General features: G+C 51.6%; 1 protein-coding gene across 6 annotated transcripts in view; it reads left to right on the top strand.

Annotated features, from left to right (window-relative positions):
• RASGRF1 (Ras protein specific guanine nucleotide releasing factor 1) overlaps positions 1-25,886 on the top strand; it is a 107,465-nt gene that overhangs the window by 16,071 nt on the left and 65,508 nt on the right. For all 6 annotated transcript variants that reach the window (XM_057544509.1, XM_007167514.3, XM_057544510.1 and 3 more), the window contains exons 2-5: positions 2,446-2,552; positions 11,075-11,222; positions 20,967-21,059; positions 23,379-23,632. In XM_057544509.1, the coding sequence (XP_057400492.1) occupies positions 2,446-2,552; positions 11,075-11,222; positions 20,967-21,059; positions 23,379-23,632 (602 nt within the window). The remainder of the gene's footprint in view (positions 1-2,445; positions 2,553-11,074; positions 11,223-20,966; positions 21,060-23,378; positions 23,633-25,886) is intronic.

Below are 25,886 nucleotides of genomic sequence, written 5' to 3'. Positions count from 1 at the left end.
CGCAGATGTGGCTCTGTCTTGACCGGAGAGTTCTAGAGTGCCCCAGGGCTGATTCCAAAACAATGCTTCTGTTCTGCAGAGGGGTCCAGCCAGAACCCACATGAACCCATATGGTCACATCGTTTTGGCAAACGTGGCTAAGCTCTTGTCCCATGGTCGTGCTGAGGCCCACGTATTGTTCTCAGTGAGTCCGCCATACTCTGAGAAGCTTTGAGGGAGTTCTGGTTGGGCGGAATGCCCAAGGTGTGGTCCTGGTCTCATCACAGCAGCTCTAGCGGCCCCAGTTTGAGCCCGGTGTCCACTCTGCCACTCTGCAGTGGCCCATCTCTGGCCTTGGCACATTCTTGTAACTCTGGGGAAGCCCAGGGGTGGTTCAGCTTTCAAGGGTGACCTGGCGTCTGTCAGAGCTCTGATCCAGCACCAGCTGAGGTTATGAGGCTGTCTCAAGAGCTCTGATGGTACCCAGGGTCACTGTTCGTCCCTAGAAATGATGGATATTGATAGCATTTCCCCAGAACCCCCAGAAACACCCCATTCACCTGCTAGACCACCAGCCTCGTGAGATCCTCAGGCGGTTGCTGGCAGTGGAGCTCCAAGATCTGAGTGGACGATAGGTACCCAGGGAAGGTATGTTATTCCGGCTCCTCTGCTTTCCAGCCATGTGGGCTCAGGCAAGTGGCTTGACTTTTCTGCACCTCAGGTTCCTCTGCAGTAAACAGATAATAATACCTATTCCACCTGGTGAATATGGGAATAAATGAGATCGCGGGAAACAAGCATCTGCGTGTTCACCACCTCTCGAGAGATGGGGAAAGTGCTTAGGTGGTCACCCGCAGCTCCGGCTTTCACCTGCTCCCTCGCAGGGGGAGGACAGCCAGTTACCTGCTTCCTAGGAAAGAAGTGAGAGACATTGACTCTGCAAAACACACACACACACACACACACACACACACACACACACACACACACACACTTCTGGCTGCCACCAAGAACGACAATTAACAGAAAGACAGTCATGTCAGCGGAAGCTAAAAATAAGTTTACGTGCCTCATGCTGCTGTTCCCTGCTGCCTGGGCCCCGAGGGACGGAGGGACAAGGGACAGTGCCCACTGACACAGGACCGCACCATGGCCTGCGGTGCATCTTCTGAATGGGCAGGCCTCGGGGGCCCTCTCTGCACCTCACTGCCTGCCTCTCTCCTCCTAGTTTCTCCAGGACCAGACCCAGGAGGCCTCCGCAGGTGGGGCCCCCAGCACTTTACCTGTGCACCCTCTCTCTGGCCGAGTCTGCTCCCAGCTTTCCTCTCCACCCCGAGGCTGACACCCCCAACCCCTGTCTGCAGCCCGCAGAGGCGTGGCCTACAGGCACACAGGGTCTGCGTGTCCACCCGCCACCCCTGACCCCCTGACCCCTGCCCTTTATCCTGCCCATTCCTCCCCCAGTCTATGGCATCCCCACCCACCTAGTTGCTCCAGCCAGGAACCTGGGCTTTCTGCTCTCTTCCACCCCATCCCGCCGCTCAGCTCCACCAGCCAGGCCCCACCCCCCGCCCAGCCTCCTCTCTGGCATCCCTAACCCCACTGCACGGCCCCTCCTACCCCCAAGCACGCGGTGCGCTCTCGATGTCCACGCTCCCCCCACGTTCTTCCATCAGCTGAAATAAAACCTGGACCAACCAACGCCTCATCCTCTGGGAAGGCCTTCTCCTTTTCCTGGGCTGAATCAGTGGCTGGCTTTCTGTGGGCCCTTTTTTCTTACCTCCATGACAATAATGATCGTTGCACTGCATTCATTATAGCAAACACTTGTGCTTACTAGATTTCGGGCATTGTTCTAAGAGCTTTACGTGTATTTATTCATAGAACGATATTACAGATGTGTGTCTCTCGTTGGCTCCTCTGCTTCCCTGGGAGCTCGGGGAGCAGGCCCCACATTTGACCAGCTCTAAGTCGGTCATCTGCACCCAACACGAGCTGGCTTCCAGTGGGCTCTGCTAGGGTCCATCTGTTCATTGCTCTAACTCCAGGACCTAGAAGAGTGTGTTGAAACATTTTTGTTGAGTGAATTAAATGCATGCTGCCCTGAATTGATACCCAGTCCCCAAAGGGGATGTTCTCTTGGTGTGTTTTCTCTGCCTTTCCCCAAGCATACCTGATGGTTTAAAACTGGCTTTTTTGCAGTTTGTTGGCAAATAGGACTTTGTGGGGTTTGCTTCCTTCTTACAATAGCCTAAGCATAGGTTCTGTTACATGGTACAAAGCCTGCCTTAATAGAGAGTTTGAAACCGCTAAATAGAATGGCATTCTGATGATCACGAATAATGAATCCTTGCCTAGCAGATGTGGCAATGAGTGCTTTGCAAAACAGCCAGATTGTTAACAGGAGACGCTGCCGGTTCCGTGCCGATCGCCCTGGTAATTGGAGCTGTCTTCTTCTTGGTGCAGCATTATTTCACGGTTAACTTCAGCCACGAGAACCAGAAAGCCTTGGAGCTGAGGACAGAGGACGCCAGGGATTGTGACGAGTGGGTGGCAGCCATCGCTCACGCCAGGTATGTCTCGCCCACCCAAGGGCCGCGTCCTGAGCAGACTCAAACCCCAGGAGGGGAAGGCATGGAGGAGGAGGAGATGGGGGGAGAATGGAAGCTGTAAGAAGGGCATCTTGACAGGCCCGCCCTTAGAGCCCCGGCGCTCTGGGACGTGCCTCCCTGGGGTGCACAGGGAACCAAGGGCCCTGAGGAGCAGCATTACAGCCTCCTGCCCCCTTCAACCAGATGAGCTCCTTTTTTCATACTAGGAGAACCGAGTACAATTTGGTTGGATTTCAGGGCTTTAGAGCCACCAAAGGCTAAGACCACCAGGGTTCTAACCCGGATGCTGCAGGAATGGACTAGTCCTGTCTTTTCTCTGGGCCTTGACTTTCTCATCTGTAAACTGAAATTCTGTAAACCTCTCTGAGCTTGGACATGCAGGGATTCTAGACCTGCTCTTCCCTTCATTCCCAACAATGTGTACCCCTCTCTGGAGGGATTCACTGGGCCAGGTGGGGAGAAAAGCAAAAGGAGAGTGTATGCTGCACAGAAAATGGGGACTCCAAGCTGCATTGAGTCTTCCTGGGTCTTGGGGAAATGATGGGCTTGTGGGCTGGGGTGTGGCCCCCAAGCTAACTGTCATGGGGGATGGACACCCAGACTCACCCCTTTGAGCAGTAGATCTTTCTGGCTGAGTGGATAATGGTGTGTTCCTGTGTCTACTTTCCGGTAAAATGTAAGCTCCTCGGGGCAGGGACTAAGTACGATTCTTTGCATCCCCAGGGCCTTATAAAGGTATAGACAAGTGCTCAGCAGTGTAGATGGGAAGAATGCAAGGATGAATGAATGGATAGAGGTTGGATGTTGAGTTTATATGTGGAAGGTGAATGATGGATGAATGGAGGGTAAATGAATGATAAATGGATGAGTGTTGAAAGTATATGTGAAGGACAAATGATAAATCAATGATGAATGTCGATGGGTAGATGATGGATCCATCAGGTGATGATGGATAGATAGATGGATACCAGAGCCCTTCCTTGCGCCTTGGATCAAGCCAGCTGACCAGAAACCATTTATTATGGCTATAGCACTGACCTTGACCCTGAGGTCAAGCCACCTCCATCCCTATCCTCAAGGAGTGTCCAGTCTAGCTAATGGAGACCAGGTTCTCACCTATGAATCAATAGAGTCAGGCTCTGAGTGTGGTACTGGGCAGACAGGGATGGATGCAACACAGGTATTCCCCCAGGGCTACCCCAGCCTAGTCAGGAAGACACTAGACAGATGTACACATGGCTCTGGTGCACGAAGGCTGTGTTAAGTACAAGGCACCATAGAGACAGACATACTTCCATCTTCAGGGAAATGGGGGAATCTGGGGGATCTGGAAATAGGGTGACATTTGACTTGAAAGGGGAGATTGGAGCCTCATATCTAATGAGTTTAGCTATGGGCACTTCAGCCCCTCCTCCAGCCCCCAAAAAGCCTTAAATAAAGGCAGTGATCTAGGAAAGACAACTCCAAGAAAAATGAAGAGACAAAGTTTGGGTGTCAGAAGGTCGATGAGGTTGGACGTTGGACTGGAACCAGATCAGAACGATCTTGAGTACCCAGCTGAGACGTTTGCGCTTTTCCTCTGGGAACAGAGGGAAGCCATCGAAGGTCTTACACCAGGGGAGTAACATGATCAGAGCTATGATTTGGAGTGGAAATTGCTGGCATTGTGGAGAATGGAATCAAGCAGGGAGAACCCAGATTCAGGGAAAGCAGTTGGACCTCAGGCTCCCAGCACTAAACTAGAAGCAATAGCAGGGTTGTTTTGAGAACCAAATGAAATTATTTATGTGACGGGGCTTTGTAAGTGTTGAGGTATTATAGAATTCTAATTTGGTATATATTCTGGATAACCAGGACTACATTGACTTCGAAAATCAATTCATACCAAAATTTTCTAGAGACAATGAGATACCACTACCTGTAGAATCTACAAGGGCTGAATTGAAAAAGACTGACAGTAGCAAATATTGGAGAGGGGGTGGAGTAACCATAAATCACATGATGCTGGTGGGAGCATAAAGTGGTTCAACCACTTTGAAAAATTGTTAGGCATTTCCTTTAAAAGTGAAACATACACCTACTCTGTGACCCAGCAGTTACACTTCTTAGTATTTATCTAAGAGAAATGAAAAACATCTACAAAAAATCGTGTATGCAAATGTCCTTAGAAGCTTTTTGCACACTAGTCCCAAAACTAGAAATAACCAAGGTGTCTATCAACAGACAGATGTAGAAAGGAACCTTGATACATCCATGCGATGGAATACCGCTCAGTAATAAAAAGGAACCCGATGAGAGGGAGGCTCAAGAGGGAGGGGATATGGGGACATATGTATGCATATGGCTGATTCACTTTGGTGTACAACAGAAACTAACACAGTATTGTGAAGCAATTATACTCCAATAAAGATCTATTAAAAATATATATATATATAAATATGTAACAAAACGGATGAATTTCAAAGTCGATAGGCTGAGTAAAAAGAGCCAGACACAAAATAGTACATGCTGCCTGATTCCTGTTATATGAAATTCTAAAACAGGCAGAACTCAACTGTGGTGATAGAAATCCAAACAGTAGTTGCTTGTGGGGTGGGGATTGACAGGGAAGGGGCATGAGGGAACTCCCTGGGGTGATGGGAATTTTCTTTATCTCGATTAGGGTGTATGCATTTATCTACCCGGATCAAACTGTATATTAAGGTCTGTGCTTTCCATTATATGGGCATTAATCCTCAAATTTTTAAAATAAATTCTATCAGAGTGTTTTAATTCTCTACTGCTGCAGAACAAATGATCACAAGCTTAGCAACTTAAGGGACTTCCCTGGAGGTCCACTGGTTAAGACTCCACGCTCCCACTGCAGGGGGCGTGGGTTCGGTCCCTGGTCAGGGAACTAAAATCCCACATGCCATGTCGTGCTGCCGAAAAAAAACCCCCACAGACCTAGCAGCTTGAAACCATACCCATTGCTCAGTTTTGTAGGTCAGAAGTCTGGGCTCGGCTGTGGTCTCTGCACAGAGGCCCGTGGGCTGAAATCGAGTCAGTCAAGCTGGGCTCTTTCCTCGAGGTTCTGGAGAAATCTCTGCTTCCAAGCTCACTCCTGTCGTTGGCAAGAGTCAGTTCCTTGTAGGACTGGCGTCCCTGTTTCCCTGCTAGCCGTCAGCTAGGGATGGCTCTCAGCTCCATGAGGTCCTGCCTTCCTTGCCCTGTGGTCCCCGCCATCCTTAAGCCAACAACGGCTCACCAAACCCTTCTCCAGCCCCAAATCTCCGACCTCCCCTTCTGTAACCAGCCAGAGAAAACTCTACGTTTTCAAAGGCTCATGTGATTGGGTCAGGCCCACCTAGAGAATCTCCCTATGTTAAAGTCAGCTATGCCGTATAGTATAGCCTAGTAAGAAGAATAAAACCCATCATATTCATCATCCCACAGATTATGCAGGGCTTCCAAACCAGGGCAGGAAATCTTGGGGCTATCTTAGAATTCTGTCTGCCACAGAGAGAGGACAATGATTCTTTAAGCAACTCACTAAACTGGAGATTGGTTCCAAGTAGCCCATAAAATCCTAATCATGTGTTTGACATAAGTGCTGCCAAGCCTGCCTGACAGCGAATGTTCACATCTGAGGGTACCTGTGTCCACTGCACAGTCCTCTAGAGTCTGTGAAGCTCTTTCACACAGTGTATTTGCTCCTGATGGCCACCCAGTGTGTGGGTCCCTTCAGGCCCTCTTGACAGGTGTAGCCAGTGAGACCCAGTGGCACACAGGGGTGTGGGCTCCTGAGTAGAAGTTGGGGTGCCCCAGATCCTGGCTCCCAGTCTGGGTCTCTGTGACTCCCAAGTAAGGTAGATGCAACTCAAACCAAACACCTGCTCTTCCCCAAAAGAGGAGCCATTGGGCAGAGTGACACCACCTACCTTTGAACAAAACCCCCTTGGTACTCACCATCCTTTAGGAAGCCAGGGGGACGTTCCAGTTGGACATGGTTTGTCTTCCCTGGTCAAGCCCAGGGGTCTGAGTCAACCCACTGGCCTCAGAGGAATGGTCCTCCTTTGGGCCTAGGGCTGGGACGGGGGTCACAGTGATGGTCACCAATAAGGGAAACAGAGTCCCCTTCCCTAGAATAGTTGTCACCAGCCAGTCTGGCTCAGGTTCGGCTTGTCAGGCACCTGCTGGGCCAACAGAAGCCACAGGCTCTTCCCTAGGCAGCCGGCTGTGTGACCAAAGGACAGACTATAGGCTCTGAGCGTTATTTAACCTCAGATCGTGTACATCGTGAGAGTATGTGCCTGTGTGTGTGTCAAGGGAGAGACCGGCGCTCTTCCACAGCAATACTGAGTAGTAGGTATGTTTGCATGTACCTAATTTAGTTTTTTTTTTACATATACATAGTAGATACATGGTATATACACAAATAAGCACTATAGTGTATGAATAGGTATAGAGACACAATGTACTCTCCCACCGTATGCATAATAGTCTAGTATTCTGGGATGCCTCTGTGGTATGTGTATGTACAGCAATGTATAAAATGTAACACCGAGTGTGGCTTACGGTCTGCGTCTCAGTGAGGAGAGCTAGATGCGAACCAGACAGCCATGTGGGAGAGCATAGACCTGCCTCTTCAGGGACTGGAGCCTGATTCCTGCTCCAGCTTTGACGCTCCTTGACTGTTATTTGGGGGCAACTCACTTCCCCTCTCTGGGCCTCAGTTTCTTTATTTATAAAATGAGGCAGTTGGCCTTTCGTGATTCCTGAGTATCCTTCCAGCTCTGCGAATCTGTGCATCTATAAAGACAGTGCTGCACAGAGATGTGGATGGACCTAGAGACTGTCATACAGAGTGAAGTAGGTCAGACAGAGAAAAACAAATATATGAACGCATATATGTGGAATCTAGAAAAATGGTACAAATGAACCTATTTGCAAGGCAGAAATAGAGACACAGACGTAGAGAACGAATGTATGGATACCAAGGGGAGAAGGGGTGGTGGGAAGAACTGGGAGATTGGGATTCACACATATACACTATTGATACTACGTATAAAATAGATAACTAATGAGGACCTGCTGTATAGCACAGGGAACTCTACTCAGTGCTCTGTGGTGACCTAAATGGGAAGGAACTCTAAAAAAGTGGGGATATATGTATACGTATAGCTGATTCACTTTGCTGTTTAGCAAGAAACTAACACAGCATTGTAAAGCAACTATACTCAATAAAAATTAAAAAAAAAAAGATAGTGCTGCACAAAGAGGTGCTCAATAAATCTGTATTGATGAGAGGGGGGAGGGGAAGGAGAAGAAGGGAGAACAGGGGGAGGCGGAGTGGGGAGGGAGGGAGGCAGGCAGAGAGGGCCGGTGAAGGGAAGAAAGGGAGGTGCAAACAGACCAAATTGTCCTGCAGATGAGACTCTGGCTCCCCGTTTTGAAGCACCAGGGCGAGTGCCATCACTAAAAACAAGCTACTGAAGGCTCCGAATTTTCACACCCATGGAGCGAGGAGAGATGAGGTGGTGTGAAAATGGATTCCTTCATGCTCTCAGTTGAAGTTCCTTTGCAAGTAAAGACAATTAAGCCTCTTGGGAAGTTGGGAAAACATTAAAACCTGATAATTCTGGTTTAAATTCATTATAATAAGAGATGCACAAAAATCCTCATTTTAACCAAGTAGTATTGCAGACCGAAGAATTCTCTCTTATAGCTTGTTATGTATCTTTAGAAGCGGGTGGGAGAGAAGCATGGAGCTTTGATTTTTGGATCAGGTTTTTTCTTCAGGCACATGCTCCAGGTCCGCTGCCCGCCCTCTGCTCCTGCCATCCTCCTGCTGGGCTGTCGCCAGCCCTGCCCTGCCGCACCCTCCCACCTTCAGGGCACAGCTGGGCAGCCTCCTTCTCTGACACCATCAGGGGACCGCTGCCTACCACTTTGCTACACAGCCCCTTTCGTAGAGCAAAGCTGTTTCCCACCCTTGGCCTCCTGGCCTCCTCACCTCAAACCTGGGGGTTTGTAGGGGAGCTATCATTGTCCCATTTTGCCATGAGGGTCACAGGGACTTAAAGAACTTGTGTTACACAGCTTCTGAGTCTGTGACAAAAGCCAGCGTCCCTAAACTGGCACTCCCCTGACTAGCCACATCCAGGGTACCTGGAAGGTCATGTCAGTAGATTCCAGACTGAAAAGTGTCCCCTCAATTTAAGTGGGAGATAGTTGGTGACCCCAGAGAGGGACCCAGTTCCTGTGGGTGCTGGGGCCAAACGCCAGCCCGCCGAGGGCTGAGGGGTGAAGGGGAAGTGGGACCATGGGGATGATGAGTGCGGTCGCTCTTCCAACAAACCTCACCTTGAAGGTGGAAAAGAGGGGCAGGAGTTCAGGGGAGGGGGGGGGGAGGGGGAGGACACGTCCTCATCCTAAGTGGGGAGTGACTTGAGGCTTCGCATATGCTGAGGAGAAAGAGCCAGTGGAGCTGTTAGGCAGAATCTGATGCACAGAAATCCTGAGGAGGGGTCAGGGGCTCGGGACGTGGAGGGGAGGGAGACGGTAGTTACCACAGCGCTGGCACACCGCACAAAGCTTCACGTGTGTCCACAGATTTCATCCTCACGGCAACTCTGCAGGGTGTGGACTGCCATCATCCCCATTGTATGGATGAGCAAACTGAGGCACAGAGAGGCTGAGTGACCTATCCAAGGTCCCTCAGCTAGTGGGTGTGGGAGCTGGGGCTGAGCCAGGCAGATTAGGTCCGAGCAGGGATGCTGCCCTTGAGACAGGATGAGGGTGGGCGTGCCGTGGGGCTGGCGGGAAGTGACGGAACAGCATCGCACGTCATGCAGGCTGTGATGTCAGAGCAGGACCGCCTGCAGAGGACAGAGGGGTGGGGGTGGGGTGAGGAATGAGGTTGAAGGGGGCCGAAGCTCTGAGGTGGGTGGGGAGCTGGCAGGGACACCAGAAATGTTTCAAGGCCCCGCTGAGGTTGGAAGGTGGGAAACAGGGGGCTGCCCACTGCTGAGAGGGGGACACAGGAAGGAAGACAAGGGTGAGCGCGAGGAGGAGCCAAGGATGCGGGCAGAGGGGAATCTTATGAGATCCTATCTGGTGGTCCTGGGTTTAGGAGGTGGTCCTGGGCTGAAGCAAAAAGGGAGAGGAAAGGTGGGGGCCAGGGAGAGGAAAGGTGGGGGCCAGGGAGAGGGGGAACTGGAGACCTCGGCCCCCAAACTTCGTTGCAGACACTCCCAGAGACCAATAAGCCTGCCATCCGAATCTGTGCCTTTCAAGTCTCCTGCCCTTGCCCAGGTGGGCACCCCTCCCTGGAATGGTGGGACTGGACCCCATTTATAGAATCGGGTTTCTCCCCAGCTCTAACACCTTCAAATGCAGGTGCTGTGGGTATCAGGGAGAAGCCAGGCCTGTGACCTTGGGCCGGCCCCTGGCCCAGCTCATCTTCCAAGTCCCACCTTCCTGCCCTCCCCCTCGTCGTGATGCTTTGCAAATCTGAGACATGTTCATTTACACAAAGGCTGGGGCCACTTCTTCTACCCTCTGATCCTTTGGGGTGCTCTCTGATCTGGCCCCACCTAACCATCCAGCCCTATTGCTAATTACCCCCAGCACAGGCCTTCCACCCGAGGCTGCCCTTGGATGGGCATATGCCCAGAGCACTGGGTTTGGAGTCCGAAGGCCTAGATTCCGATTCTGGTGGGAGAGAGAGCTCCGCCTCCAGGAAGTCTTCCCTGATTACAGGTCCTTGTTGCTGGCCTGGCCCCTCTTCTGACTCCTACAGCACTAACAGCCTTTGGTGCATGAGTTGGCACACAGGTGTACTGCGCAGGTTCTTCAGATGTCTCCCAGCCAGTGAAATGTATGTGCCTGACTCTCCTCTGTGTGTCGTCCATTCACTCAGTTGCATCCATGCAACAAATGTTCACTGGGCTAGGCCCTGGGCAGACAGCAGTAAGCAGCACAGGCATAGTCCCTGCCATCAGAGAAGGCAGGGTCTCCTGGGGGAACAGAAGTAACTGGACACCCCCAATCAGTCTGGCCAGCGCTATGGTAATAGCAGCCCGGGAGTACTGCAGGAACACCCTACACAGTATGGGGGGAGCAGGGAGGGAAGACTTCTTGGAAATGACATTTCAACTGGGACCTACTCTGGGAAAGAGGATGGAGCTAGCCCAGGGAGAAGAGGGAGGAGACATGTTTCAGACAGAAGATCTATCTGCGCAAAGGCCCAGAGGGTGAGGGCGGTCGGGCAAGGTGAGAGCAAGACCAGGTGGAGGAACCAGATGTCAGAGTGTGAGCGGGGAGCGGGGGAAGGGGCCAGAGCGATCAGTAGCAGCGCAGCAGCCAGGTTAAGGCGTCGGGCGCTGTGTCTGGGAGTCAGGACCTTCTCCTAAGTGCAGTCTGTGGGGAGCCCCACTTCCGGTTGGATCTCCAGGGGACCAGGAGGCCGTGGCTTACCTGCTATGTTCCTCTGTCCACAGCTACCGGACCCTGGCCACGGAGCACGAGGCATTGATGCAGAAGTACTTGCACCTGCTGCAGATCGTGGAGACTGAGAAGACGGTGGCCAAGCAGCTGCGGCAGCAGATCGAGGATGGGGAGATTGAGATTGAGCGGCTGAAGGCAGAGGTGACCGACCACCCGGGGTGCGGAGGAGGCTGGTGGGGGGCCCGGGCCTCAGACCTCAAACCCGGGCTCCCGCAGGGTCAGGGAGGCTCGTGATGGGCAAGAGAGACCCGCTCCAGCCACGTCTGTGTCAGCCTCCAAACTTAAAATCAGTGATGCTGGCAGAGTGGGAAGGTCCTGGGGTCAGATCTGGGTTCGAAGCCCACCTCTGCCACTTACCAACTGCAACCTGGAGAAAGTCCTCCAGCCTCTCTGCACCTCCATCCTTAAAACAGGCTGTTTCTCCCTAGCTGAAAAGGTTGTGAGGATCAAGTGAGATCATTTATGGGCGAGTTCCTGGTTACTCTGTGACAGCCACATGGGCGGAGGGGGTGAGGGCAGGGCCAGAGGGTGGCTGGTAGGTCCTTAGATTGTGGCTCGGGCTCAGCTCCAAGGCAGTCCCTTCCCTCTGCCTGTCACGGCTGTCCGGAGGCTGAGCCGTTGCTAGGTTAAGCCTTCTAGAACTTCACTCCTCAAAGTGTGGTCCATGAAACAGCAGCCCATTAGAAATGCAGAACCTAGGGCCCCACCCAGATCTCCCAAATCAGAATCTGCACTTTAACCACATCCCAGGAGATTCTCATTTATGGGTTGGCCAAAGAGTTCGTTCAGGTTTTTCCGTAACATCGGCGGAAAAATCCCGAACAAACTCTTTGGCCAACCCAATACATTAAAGCTTGGGAAGCGCTGGCTTTCAACCCTTAGACACCCCTTACCAGCTGTCCACGCCACCTCACAATGATCTGATCGCCTCTCACCCCCTCACGTCACCAGCACGCTCAGAACCATCTGGCCACCTTACCCAAGGTCTGTGACTGAGCTGAGGAGGGGAATATGAAAACACAGATCCCTGCAATCGGAGGCAGCTGCATAATTTGCAGGGCCCGATGCAAGGTGAAAATGCAAAGCCCCGGCCAGGGTGGGGGAAGTCAGTCTCCCCTTCCCACTCGCCACGGCCTCCACCCATAGTGGACAGGCCATCCACGACTTCAACCGCCAACTCCCCTAACCTCTGCGCCATGATGCACTCAGTACCTAGATTCAGGTGGGCAAGGGACCCTTGCCAAGTCACCCACCTAATGCACCAGGCACTACCAGCCCAGGCAGGACAGTTTTCTCCTCACCCTGCCCTGTGACACCACGGGTATGCACAAGACCCACCTTCTCTGTATCTACACCAAGCCCTGCAGAGGGCGGAGGCAGACAGTGAGATGTGTCTGCTGGGCTGACTTGACCCGTTGCCAGCCAGACAGAGGGTTGCAGAGGCCTGGGTCCCAGGGTGCCGGGGTATAAGGAATAGGCAGGGAGACAGGAACACGCATGAACTGAGGCTCCAAGCCCCTGGGGTGTGCCCCATGGTCCCAGCAGACGTCACTTACAAAACACAAATTCAAAGAGAAGATTCTTAAGAATTTCAAGACAGCAACTGCTGAGCTTGCAGGCCCAAGCACCTGGCCTTCTGAACACAGGACCCCCGTCACCCACCCATGAAGCCAGCTCAGCCTCGGATGCTCAAAGATCTGAAGTCACCAGTTCCACCTTGTCACGCAGCCGTGAAGCTCTGAACTCACAGTAACGTCAACTTGGAACTCCAGATTCAGTAAAAACTTCAGATTCAGTGCCCTTCCCCCCAGCCCCACACAGGGCACCTTCAGATATGCTTCCTTAGTCCCTACAACCACCCTGATAGGATCGAACGAGGGGCCAGGCTCAGAGAGCTCAAGTCACCTGCCCAAGCTCACTCACCTGGGAGGTGTGAGAGCTGGGACTGGAAGCCAGGTCTGCCTGTCTGCCTGCCAGGCTCTCTCCTCCGCTTGTAGCCTCTTCCCACATGGCTCCCAGGTTGGGGGCTCGTCCCATCTCTAAACCGCCTGGGTCATTCTGGGATCTATCCTAGCCCAACACACATCCCTGAATCCAAGCTGAGCCCCTGTCGGGGAGCAGGGAAGAGGTCTGGTCCCAAGACCAGGTTATTAGCTTTGTGATCAAAGGTGTCCAGGAGTCATTCATTCATTCACTCACTCATGCACTAAATGCCCTAATCACCTGACCACTGCCTCGTCCTCTTCCCCAGGCTCCTCCCCTCCACCCATTCGGGGCTCCAGCTAGTGCTCCATAGCAGTGAGCTGTGCACCCCTTGGCCTTTGCACATTCTGGTCTCCTGTTGGGAATGCTCTTGTCACCCGCATACTTCCCTGCCTGCTGAAATTCTCCCAAGCTCAAATGCCTCCTCCTGGGGACTCCTGGCCTAGCCAGGCGTGTGCTCCCTGCCCCCTGCTCCCACCACTTGCCCGCAGTCAGCGTGCAACAGCAGAGCCAGTGCCACATGTGTCTGTCCCCCACCAGGCTGGCGGAAACTCCCTGAGGACAGAGTGAGTCCTTTGTCACCCGCTTTGCCTGGCATATAGTAAGTGCTCAGTAATGACTTGATGAATGAATGGACACTGGCTCTGTGGTAGACATTAATGATATGGAAGCTTCTACCCTTACGGTCTGATTGTGGTAGAGTGTGGTCGGTGCTATAATAGGGCTTGCAGTGTGAACCCAAGCAGGAAGTGAGTCATTTTACAGCCACAGGTGTGGGTTCGTGTTGCATACAACCTTAAAACCCTTTCAGGGGTCTGTAGGCCAGAGAAGGGGTGGGTACAAAGGGCAGAACCCCATTTGGTGCTGGGGAGCGGAAAGCAGGTCAGTTGTGAGTGATTACATATGTGTGTGTGTGCATGTGTGTGTGTGTGTGTCAGAGTGGCAGCAGAGGCCCATTTGGTGGGAATTTGGAGCAATGCTTCCAACTGAGTGCATTACCTTCCAGGGAAAAAGATTTTCTTAAAAAGACTTTGAAAGAAAGGCCAGCTTAGTAAAGCTTTTTGGCTGTACCCCCCCACCAACACACACACACACACACACACACACACACATCCTGCAGGGCAGAGGGCACCTGTTTGCTCTGGGTGAGCTCCAGGAAGGTGGAAACAGAGCCCATTTCCCAAGAAGTAGGCTGTCAGGTAGGCAGGAGAAGCCGAGTGAGTGATGAGTGACCGCAGTGACAAAGACAGAAGGTCTTAGAATGTCTGAGCTGGGAGGGGTCTGAAGACGCTGAGGTCCATAGAAGAAGAAGGGGGGACTTCCCCGGTGGTCCAGTGGGTAAGACTCTGAGCTCCCAGTGCACGGGGCCCAGGTTCGATCCCTGGTTGGGGAGCTGGATCCTGCATGCATGCCACAACTAAGAAGTCCGCATGCCGCAACTAAAAGATCCTGCATGCCGCAACTAAGACCCAGCGCAGCCAAAATAAATAAATAAATAAATATTTTTTTAAAAAAGAAGAAGGGACTTACCCAAGGTCACTCCAAGGTCACTTAAAGCACTAGAGTCCAGACTCAAACTTGGATCTCCAGGCTCCAGATCCTCGGCCTGTGCCTGCCCCACAACTTACTCCTTCCCTGCTGAGGAGATGGGCCTGATAAAAGGTGAATGTTAGGGAATGACTGTCACCTGGATGGCCCCAAGCACTCATGGTCCACCTTTCCTCTGATAGCCAAATAAAATCCTCAAGCCCCCATCCCACTTATTCCTGAGGGTTCCCCAGGGGCCTTACCTTTTCCTGCCCACCTCTTGCTTTCAAATTCTACTCTCCTGATGTATCGCCTCACTTCCCAAGGCAACTATTTTTACTTTACTGTTCTTTGCTCCTTGGGTGGTCACTACATGTATCTGTCAGAATGAGCTAGGCAATGCTGCAGTAACAAACAACCCCAGAGTCTTAGTGACTGGAAACAACAAAGGTTGCTTTCTCACTCACACTTTGTGTCCATGGTGGGTTCTGCTCCACAACATCCTCACTCAGAGTCAGGGACACAGTCTGACGGGGCTCCCACCGTCAGGAAATTCACCAGTCACATGGCAGGGGAAAGGAACCAAGCAGATGATGTGACACCTCTGCTCACGTTTCATTGGGCAAAGCAAGTCACGTGACCAGGCCCGACTTGAGGGGACTGGGAGATACCATCCTGCGATGTCCGAGGAGGAGAAGCAGCATATCCACGAAAGCCCTGGTGCCTACCCAACCGTGGCTCCTCCTTCAGTTCCCAAGTCCCTTGACACAGGCTGTTGTGTGTAACAGATTTTCCAAAAGGTTTAGCTATAATAGAGAGGGGGATCCATCACTGAAACAGAAAACAGCTTAAAAATGAATGGAAGCCGCCCCTGCCCTCATGTCACCTAGCCTTTTCCTGCTACAAGGATTTCCCACCAACTTCTCCTCGCACTCCCACATGCCATGTCGTTGGTGGTGGTGTCCTTCATAATCTCTTTATCTACCAAGACCCTCACCTTGCATCCAGTGATGTGTGGAGCAGGCTCCTATCACCTTTGCAAGAACCAATTGTTACGTTTTCAAGAATTTTGCAAGCTAGTTATTCAACTCTCGGTAGCTTCAAATGGGCTGAGGTAGGAATGCCCACACCATGGAAACTGGCAGGTGCTACCAGTCAGAGGTTTTCTTTCAGGGAGCTGGTCATTAAGCATTTACCAATATACCATTGTCTACATCTTTTTTCATAATGTGCAGGACCTGGTGCAAAATGAAAATGCAGGGCCCTTAAGAATCTCAAAGCAGCAGCAGCAGAGCCTTAAAGCAAATGTTGGTCCCTTCTAAGCCTGGAGCTCTGCATGGGTCACACATCCAGGAATCCAGCCCTGTTTCTACTCCCAACCCTGTAGCCCCCACCCCTAGCCCTGGAAGTAACAGGAGATTGCATCCAAACAAAAGTCTGCAGAAAGCTTTACCAGGTGTAACTACCCACCTCTGTCTTAGTCTCTTTTCTCCCATCTGAACAACCCTATTAGGCTTCATCTGTCATACCCAAAGGCTCTAAGGACCATCTAAAACAAAGGGAATGTCTACCTCTGAGAAGAATCAGCCCCCCACCTCTAGAATGCTCAGTTTGGACCATTTCATTGTTTTGTTTGTTGGTTGGTTGGTTGGTTTTTTTTTTTTTGACCGCTTTGTGCGGCTTGCAGGATCTTAGTTCCCCGACCAGGGACGGAACCAGCGACCCCTGCACTGGAAGTGCAGAGTCCTAACCACTGGACCGCCAGGGAATTCCCCCATTTCATTGTTTTAATAGCTATTTTCCTCCTATTTATGATGGGAAGTAAATTTGGAGAGTGAAGACAGGCCCTAAAGGGCAAAATAGGAGTTTAGAGGCAGTCGTAATATTTTATTGGCTTGGAAGCACTCAGGATCCTGGGAGGCTGACACTGGAAGAAACAGAAAAGATCTTTAGTTCAGGGTTTAAATAAAAATTTAGGGCTTCCCTGGTGGCGCAGTGGTTAATAATCTGCCTGCCGATGCAGGGGACACGGGTTCGAGCCCTGGTCTGGGAAGATCCCACATGCTGTGGAGCAGCTAAGCCTGTGCGCCACAACTACTGAGCCTGCGCTCTAGAGCCCGTGCTCTGCAATGAGAGAAGCCACCGCAATGAGAAGCCCACGCACTGCAACAAAGAGTAGCCCCCGCTAGCCACAACTAGAGAAAACCCACGTGCAGCAATGAAGACCCAACAGAGCCAAAAAGAAATAAAATAAATAAATAAATAAAAGAACTAAAAACATTAAAAAAAAAAATTAGCTATGGGATCGGTTTTGCAAACAAACTTCAACATGGTACCCCACTTTATAAACTAGGTCAATGAGGGGACTACTCTGGGTGAAGTAAGAAAGGACGGCCGTGACCCCTCCCACACAGCCCCTCCCCAGGGCCCACCCTGCATGCCTTGAGTCCCGCTTCCCATCTCCCCCTTGCCATCCTCCCCCCCGCCACCCTGGCACACAACACCCTGTCATACCTGTGCCTCTGTTCACACACCCCCTCTCAAATTCCCTCCATCCTGTAGCCCACCTGTTGGGCTCCTCTTTGTCCTTCAAAACCCCTTCCAGGTAGCCCTTGCCGCTTTCATGGTGAGACCTTCCCATTGCAGTAGGAACATACCTCGCTTCTGGCCTCTCCTTGTCCGATTATATATTGCCTCTCTGGGGGTCTGACCCCCTTCTCAGGCTGGAAGCTCCTCCTGGGAAGGGATCTGACTCATCCACCTTAGCCAGTGGCGAGCTGTGTCTCACCAGTACCCAACCCAAAGACTGCATCAGGATCCGCTGGCGGTGTTGGCACAAAGGCAGACAGAGATGGGCACCCACTGGGCTTGGAGGAGGCCAGAAGAGATCAAGAAGGAGGGAGAAAGAACTAAGCTGCCTGGCATGAACTACAGAGATCTGCAGGAAAAGCAAGAGCTACAGAGATCTTTAGTAAAACCTCGGAGGCTAACAAAAAGGAAAGAACCTGGATTAATTCCACTATCAATGACTGCACTGACGAAATGCACTCTGGATGAAGGACACTGTCTCCAGAGAGGGGAGTAGGATGGGGCAGAAGCCCATGCGCTATGCCTCAAAGGGGTGTGGCAAACAGGGTTTTCCTCTGATGGGTCAAGGAGGCCAGACCATGGGTGGCCAGTGGGCGGGGGCCAGCGGAGACAGCAGGCTTTGAGCCAGGTCAGACAGCCGGAGCTGGACCCTAGCTGGCAAGTTGGGCGTGAGCCAAAGTCCCCACTCTGCATGGCCTTCATTGACAAGGGTCAGCTGAGCAGACCCTGAATGTCCAGCAAGCAAACCAAGGTCCAAGGCAAATCCATCTCCAGAAGAGACCTGCCAGGGTAAGAGAAAGGCTGCCTCCGTGAGCTCACCTGACACTGGCTCCTGGCAGGGATGGGCTGTAGCCCAAGACTTCTGCAGTGTCCCCAGGCTCACAACCCTCTAGAGCTTTGCCCACCAGGCCTGATCCTTAAACAAAGACTCCAAGGCTGCTGGCACTGCCTGCGCACGTAGCATAGTACCTGACCTAATTGCATCTATTTTTTGCCCTGGTCCCTGCTGAGTAGATGTCCTGGAATGCCTCTCTCTGAGACAAGCGCCAGTTTTAAATACAGACCACACACACACACACACACACACACACTGCCATCCAAAAGAAAAAAAAGGTTTCCGTGTGCAAATCTCAAAACTGGCAAAGAAAGCAGACTGGCGAGGAGGTGACAACATCAGACCAAAGGTGGGCATTGACTGGGCATCCCTGCATCTCTGAGCTCTCCAGTAGCCTGCCTCTGTGTGTGTGTGTGTGTGCGTGTGTGTGTGTGTGTGTGTGTGTGTGTGTGTGTGTGTTCATTCCTTAGGCCTTTAGAATACAGATCAAAGAATCAGCCTTTATTTTAATGCGCAGATGTTCCCAGAGAATGGAAAGAAAAGGTGGGGGGGGGAGGAGAGAAAAAGGAAAAGTCCTTGTCAGTGCTGAATATTTCTCAGATATTTTCAGCCGTTCTCCAAGCACAGGCCAGGGTAATTTTAGCAACCCGCAAGTGGAGAGCGGGTAACTTCCGTTTTGCTTTCAAAGTGCTCAATTCGCTCAACTGTGAGAGCCCATTCATTCTGCAGTTCAGCAAGTGGCCTTGAGGGGACAAAGCCCCGTGCTCTGAAGAGGCGCGAGGAGCTCTGGCTTTGTGGCAGTGTTTGTGGACTCCCCTGGGCCGCTGTCTTGAGACGTGCGGGGCTTGGTGACTGCAGTGTCTTCCTGTGGTTGAGGTTTCTGTGGCTGCTGTCGCCCTGATCCTTTGGAAAATGTTTTTTTTTTAATGAAACCTCTTTTATTATTTTTTATTTATTTATTTATTTTGCCGAGCTGTGCGGCATGTGGGATCTTAGTTCCCTGACCAGGGATGGAACTCATGCCCCCTGCAGTGGAAGCGTGGAGTCCTAACCGCTGGACTGCCAGGGAGGTCCCGGCTCTGATCCTTCTTTAATTTACTGACTTACGTAGCCAACAAATATATGTTGAGTGTCAGCTGAATGCTAAGCACTGGGAGCCCAGGAATGAATGAAACGGGGTGGTCCTTCGCCCACAGAGCTCACAGCCGCCGCGATGGAATAAATAGGCATTGCCTGCATTTTCCCGGGAAAGTCCGCAGGCCGTGGGAGCCTTGGTGGAGGAACCCCAGCAGAGACTTGCGGACTCGGGGGTGGCAGGAAGGAACCCACCCGGGGGCTACACCACAGGCCCGTCCACCTGAGCAGTGCCAGAGGCCCTGGCCACGGTATGGCTAAAGGCGCCTCTTCTCCTAGTCACCACCCCATTGGTTTTGTTCTTGCAGCTGGGCCGACCTCTCTGATCCCGAAATCTGGCAAATGGAGATTCTTAGATCAGCTCAAACGTTCGTTTCAAGGGCTGTTCCAGTTTTCTAGGCCAGCAGTTTCCAGGTTGTGCTCCAAAGAGGGCTCCAAGTCAGAGAAGTGCTTCAGGGTTGTCCCAGGACGGGACAGCCAAGCCAGCAGTGCTTTCCTCTGAAGTCCTGCTGGGGTTCCAGGACGGTTTTGTTTGAAAAAAATAAAGGGACGACCCAAATGCCCATCGACGGATGAATGGATGGCAACATGGGGTCTGTACATAACAATGGATATTACTCAGCCTTAAAAAGGAAGGAAAGTCTGACACATGCTATGACATGGGTGAACCTTGAGGATGTTATGCCGGTGAAATAAGCCAGCCACAGAAAGACAAATGCTGTCTGATTCCACTTAGGCGAGGTCCCTAGAGGAGTCAAATTCATAGAGAAAGAAAGTAGAAGGGCGGGTGCCAGGGGCTGAGGGAGGGGGGATGGGGAGTTAGTGTGTTTTGTTTTGCTTTGGCTGCACTGCGCGGCATGCGGGATCTTAGTTCCCTGACCAGGAATCAAACCCACACCCCCTGCAGTGGAAACGCAGAGCCTTAACCGCTGGACCGCCAGGGAAGTCATTAAACTCATTATTAAACTCATTAAACTCATTATTGTTTAATGAGTACAGAGCTCGGGAAGTCGAGAAAGTTCCAGAGATGGATGATGGTGATGGTTGCACAACAATGTGAATGTACTTGATGCCACTGAACTGTGCACTTAAAATTGGTTTAAATGGTAAAATATTTTTTAATTTTTATTTTTTAAATTTATTTATGGCTGTGTTGGGTCTTCGTTTCTGTGCGAGGGCTTTCTCTAGTTGTGGCAAGCGGGGACCACTCTTCATCGCGGTGCGCGGGCCTCTAACTATCGCGGCCTCTCTTGTTGTGGAGCACAGGCTCCAGACGCGCAGGCTCAGTAATTGTGGCTCACGGGCCTAGTTGCTCCGCGGCATGTGGGATCTTCCCAGACCAGGGCTCGAACCTGTGTCCCCTGCATTGGCAGCCAGATTCTCAACCACTGCGCCACCAGGGAAGCCCCCAAAATGGTAAATTTTATGTTATATATATTTCACTACAATAAAAATTTGAAAGTAAAGAGACTGATGCTTTAGGGAATAAGGAAGAGAATCACAGATTTGGACCAAAGCTCCCAGATTACAAATGGGTTGCCTGCAGCCCAGAGAGTGCCTCGCCCAGGGTCACTCGGAGTCAGAGCCCAGCTGCCCCGGACCCAGGTGGATGGGCTCTCGGTCCAGTGCTCACTCACCGACATCTGGCTCGAAACCTCACACAGAGCATAGGACACGAGCTGCAGTACCACTGGTCCTTGGGGAGCACGTGGCGGGGCGCTCACTCACCACACCACGCCTGGGGGCAGCCGGAGGGGTGGGGCTTCCGCCGGCTGGCGCCGCTCGCCCCCTGCAGCTGACCCGTGTTTCCGTTGCAGATTGCATCCCTGCTCAAGGACAATGAGCGCATCCAGTCCACCCAGACTGTCACCCCCAACGACGAAGACAGTGACATCAAGAAAATCAAGAAGGTCTGTACCATCTCTCGGGGCTGGCAAAGCTGCCCTGGTCCTCTTTAGAGAGCCCCCTGGCACAGCCCAGGGTCTGCAGTGTCCACCTACTGTCCCACTGCTCTCAGGCGTGCCACTCCCACCTCCGCCCCAAAGGCAGAATCAACAGCCCCTCACCCCTGACCAGCACCTCGTCGAGCCATGTCTTCTGGTTGTCTCTGTGAGGTAGGGTGGTTCAGCCCATTTGATAGATAGGAGAACTGAGCCTCCAAGAGATGAAAGAGTGGATAGAGCCAGGGCAGGAACCCAGGCTGTGAGACTCACAGCCGAGAGCTTTCCTTAGAACCCTGGGCAGCCTCAATGATACCCCAGGCCACATGTCCACTGTCACAGCCCTGCATGCCCACCCTCCCCCCAGCTACTGTCCTGCAAACACGTCCCCCTTTCATCCCCGGCAGAGGTCAGCATGGGAGCCGGCCTCTGTGACACCCCTTAGCTGGCCGCACTGGTTTTACACTATTAGAGGCTAGGAGAGACATCTCAGAAGGTATCAGAAAGCTGCCCAGTGGCAGGGATACTGACCAGCACCGTGGGCCACCCCATGGAGGGGGGTGTGGAGGGGAAGAGTATGGTCTGTGTTTGCAGCTTGCCAGACTTGAAGCAGGGGAGCCTGACTCACCGTAAGAAAAACACACGAAACCAAAAAATCCTCCTTGTTGAGAGCGTAAAAGGACACCAGCGCCATCCAGACCAGAAAACTGCAAACTGGCATCCCACAGGCCAAGTTCAGCCTACCAGCATGTTTGGGGTTCTTAGCCCACACGGTGTTTTTTTTTTTCCCTTTTTAATTTGTTGCCAGTGCTTTAAAAGCTAAACATTTCACATAAAAATATGTATTTCTGGCTTCTCAAAAATAGGAAGAGCTAACATTCATTACGCACTTTCCATGTGCCAGACACTATTCTAGGAGATTTATGTAGATTAATCTGTTCCTAACTAAAAGCCCTCTGAGGTTTTATTATTATCTGCGTTTCACATGGGTTGCTGAGGCACAGAAAGGCAAAGTGACTTCCCCAGGTCACACAGCTAAGCATTTGCAGAGTGACATTTAAACCTTGGCCATCAAGCTCCAGAGCCCACATCCTTGGTCACTGGGACACACGATCTCTTGGAAAAGCAGAAGGTCTTGCAGCCCCGGGCCCACCTCCTGCACATGGTGACTGCTGGCCCCAGGCCAGGTGCTGCCCCGTTAGTGCCCACCCAGCCGGCTTCAGGATCTATAGGACCTGCCAGGCCCCCATGGACATTGGGATTTGCCACCAGTGCCACCTGGGGTCTGAGCCAAGCACCATCCAGGCAGGGATGCGCTGGCCTTCCTTCTCTGCCATGGCCCCACTGGGCTTCCCGGCCCATTTTGCAAAGCCATTCTGGTTGGAACATTTTGTTAAGTACCACCTGAAATGAACCTCCCTCCTTTTGTTTTCACCCTCCTGGGGCCTCAGAGCAAGGCCCTCCTTTATCCAGAAAAGCTTCCTCTCTTCAAGGAGATCTGTCGTGCTGAGGCCAGGCCTCTCCTCCCCAGGGCAGACATCCCTGGCCAAAGGTCTGCACCCGGACGGTTGCATCTGCTGTGCATGGCCAGTGCCCTTTGCAGCTGATAATATTTTGATGAGTGCCTTGGCAGGAGGCCCCTGGATCTCCAGGTGCCCCCACCCCAGCACCGCCCAGCACCCTTGCTCCTGGGGCCCTCCCTGTGCAGCCCCTGAGCTTGCACACAGCTCAGCAGCAGGAATGGTGAGGAGCTACATGGTGCCTTGATTGGAAGCGTGCGTATCTTAAAACAGTTCTCTGTGTCTGTGAATCGAGGCCCTTCCCAAGTTCCTGCCAGAACGAGGCCAGGCCAAGCAGCCCAACTCCGAGTCAGGCAAGTCAAGTGTCTGTCTTCATTTCCCCACGGAGGTAGAGGAGAGGCTCCAGGCGGGTGCTGATGAGGCCCAAGCATGAGATTAACTAATTTGCCGCACTGAATTTGATAATCGCCCTCTATCCAGACGAGCTTTCATTGAAACTTCTGGGCTTTCAGGCCAGTCATTAGGCAAGAAGAGGTGTGAGCCATGCCCAGCACAGCCTGGCAACCCTCTATGCTCAAGCCCCCTCCCGTGATGGGGACTCGGGGCCACACTTTTCCTCCTTCAGAGGATGCTGCCAAAGCAACCTGGGGGATCTGGTTTAAATGCAGAGGGCCGGGGCAGGGCCTGGGGATTTGCATTTCTAACAAGCCTGGAAGGACCAGAGCAGCTGTGGCTAACGGGAGACTCTCCCGCTGGTCTCGGCACCCAGGTGCAGAGCTTCCTGCGGGGCTGGCTGTGCCGGCGCAAATGGAAGACCATCATCCAGGACTACATCCGGTCGCCGCACGCCGACAGCATGCGGAAGAGGAACCAGGTGGTGTTCAGCATGCTGGAGGCCGAGGCCGAGTACGTGCAGCAGCTGCACATCCTTGTCAACAACTTCCTGCGCCCGCTGCGGATGGCTGCCAGCTCCAAGAAGCCTCCCATCACGCACGACGATGTCAGCAGCATCTTCCTGAACAGGTGAGCACCCTGAAGCTCAGCCCCCCTTCCCGGAGCCCTTGGCCAAGGCGGGAAGAGGGAGCCTGGCCGGCACTGAACTTGGACACGAGCCCTTGACTAGTTCCCGCCAAGTGCAGAGGAGGAAACTGAGGCCCAGAGAGGAAGGAAGCTGCCCGAGGTCCCATGACGAGAAGCCAGTGCCCCAGCTATTACAGGCAGGAATACAAATAGAGGCCCACGTAGTATATGTCTAAACTAGTGGTTCAACTGGGGCAATGCTGAGAGACATTTTTTTGTTTTTTTTAATTTATTTTTTGCTTCAGAAGGATCAAGTAGGATCAATGGCTGGCAATCCCTGGGAGGCAAATTTTTTTTTTGAATTTTTGAATTTTATTTTATTTATGTTTTTATACAGCAGGTTCTTATTAGTTATCCATTTTATACATATTAGTGTATATATGGGAGACATTTTTGATTGTCAAAACTTGGTGGGGCTGCAGGGGAGGGTTTGCGACTGGCATCTAGTGGGTGGAAGTCAGGGATACTGCTAAACATCCTACCATGCCCAGAGCAGTCTCCCACAGCAGAGAATTCCTCCACCAGAAATAATCGTGCCAAGGTTGAGAAACCCTGGTTTAAATGTTTACAAGTTATAAATCAAGCTACAAAAAGCCAAATGGGTTCCATTCTTCTACCTTAATATCATCGTCATAACAATCTAGAAGCCAGGTCTAAATTTTTAGAATTCTGAGTCTCCTTAGAGTTGGGCTCTGTATCACACTACCCACATATCTTATGAAAGCAGTTACTTTTCCCAAATGGTGACTCTGGCCATTCGTATGGGGTTTGTGTTACCTGAGAAGACTGAGCTGATGGCTGCCCTTCTGCTGTCAACCTCTTTTTAAAAGTCTTAGGAAATGGTTTAAATGAGCTTTTTGGTAGGCATTAAAATTGGGTAAACTAGGTAAAAGCAACAAATATGAAAACATGTCAACAGAGTGCTATTTACAAATGATTCTCATCCAGGAATTAAAGTAAATCACTATGTGCTCCAGGTTGTTCATTCAGCTGCATTTCTTTTAAAATATCCATCATTCAGTCATTTCACTAATTCCAGCTGGCCCTCATCCAAGCCCTCTGCAGAGGTGTTTGGGACCCAGGGTCACCTTCCCTGTGCCCTGCTCTTCCCCTTTACCTGCCAGTGTGCTGTGACGAGTTTAGGAACCTGTGGGACACCCGGAAGGAGATGGGGTAGAGGCAGTGGACGTGGGTCTGATTCTGAGAGGTTGAGCCGGAGATGCTGAAAGTCACTGGGAGAAGGACAAGGACAGGGACATTGGGATGCTGACCCCATGGATGTGGATGAGGTGTTGGAGTGTGGGGACATGGTGGGGGTGGGGAGCAGGAGGAGGGGAGTGGCTTTTAGCCTCATTAGACCTTCTAGAAACTGAATCACTGGGCCTTACAAGGTTGCTTTTTAATATACATTTCGAACACAGTTTTTAGAGAGTAAATAAATGCTTTGATTTCTTTATTAAAACAAAGAAAATAGATATTATTGTTTTGTGAAATCAGGTAAGACTTTCTCCAGAAACTACAATTGGGTCTTTTAAACTCAATGACCTGGAATTTGGCTGAAAAGTGTGAAGAACTTGTTTCTTCCTGAATAAACTCCGGACAGCTCCTCTGGAGTCACAGCTTCTCAAACGTGAGCGCTGGGCCCCACCCCGAGCTTCTCAATCTTTAGGTCTGGAGTAGAGCAAAGGGATTGCATTTCCAACACGTTTGCAGGTCCCAGAGCACCCGGAAATGAGAGCCTTGAGACAACCGCAGGGGACTGCCTGTACTGGGGGCTCGGCCACGGCCCTACTTGAGAAATACTTCAGGAAGCATTGTTACAGTTCTAGGTTGTTTGTGCTCTCCTTGCATTTTAGGCCACAGTTGCAAACTCTTGGTGACTGTTTATCATAACCACTAAGAGATAAAGGTGTCCTTTTGTATTTATTTAATCTTTGCATAATTTTGTTCCACTGCATTCAGTGGAATTCTTTTCACCTGTAATCTTTGGTTAAGAGTACTCATACCAACTCACAGAATGTGTTCAAAAGTTGTTTGAAGCAAATCACAACATGGTTTTATATTTTTGTCTGTTAATCACTGCATGGATCAGATCAGATGCCTTTAACTGAGAATAAACAGGAGGGAAGAAAGTCCCCTCTCTTGCTGGTGTCCTTCCAGGCCCCTGCAAGGCCTGTTTCTCCTTTTCCACAATGTG

This window comes from Balaenoptera acutorostrata, chromosome 3 (genome assembly GCF_949987535.1).
Source record: "Balaenoptera acutorostrata chromosome 3, mBalAcu1.1, whole genome shotgun sequence".
NCBI lineage: Eukaryota > Metazoa > Chordata > Mammalia > Artiodactyla > Balaenopteridae > Balaenoptera > Balaenoptera acutorostrata.
Note: the sequence above shows the minus strand (reverse complement) of the source record. Positions and strands in the feature narration are given on the sequence as shown.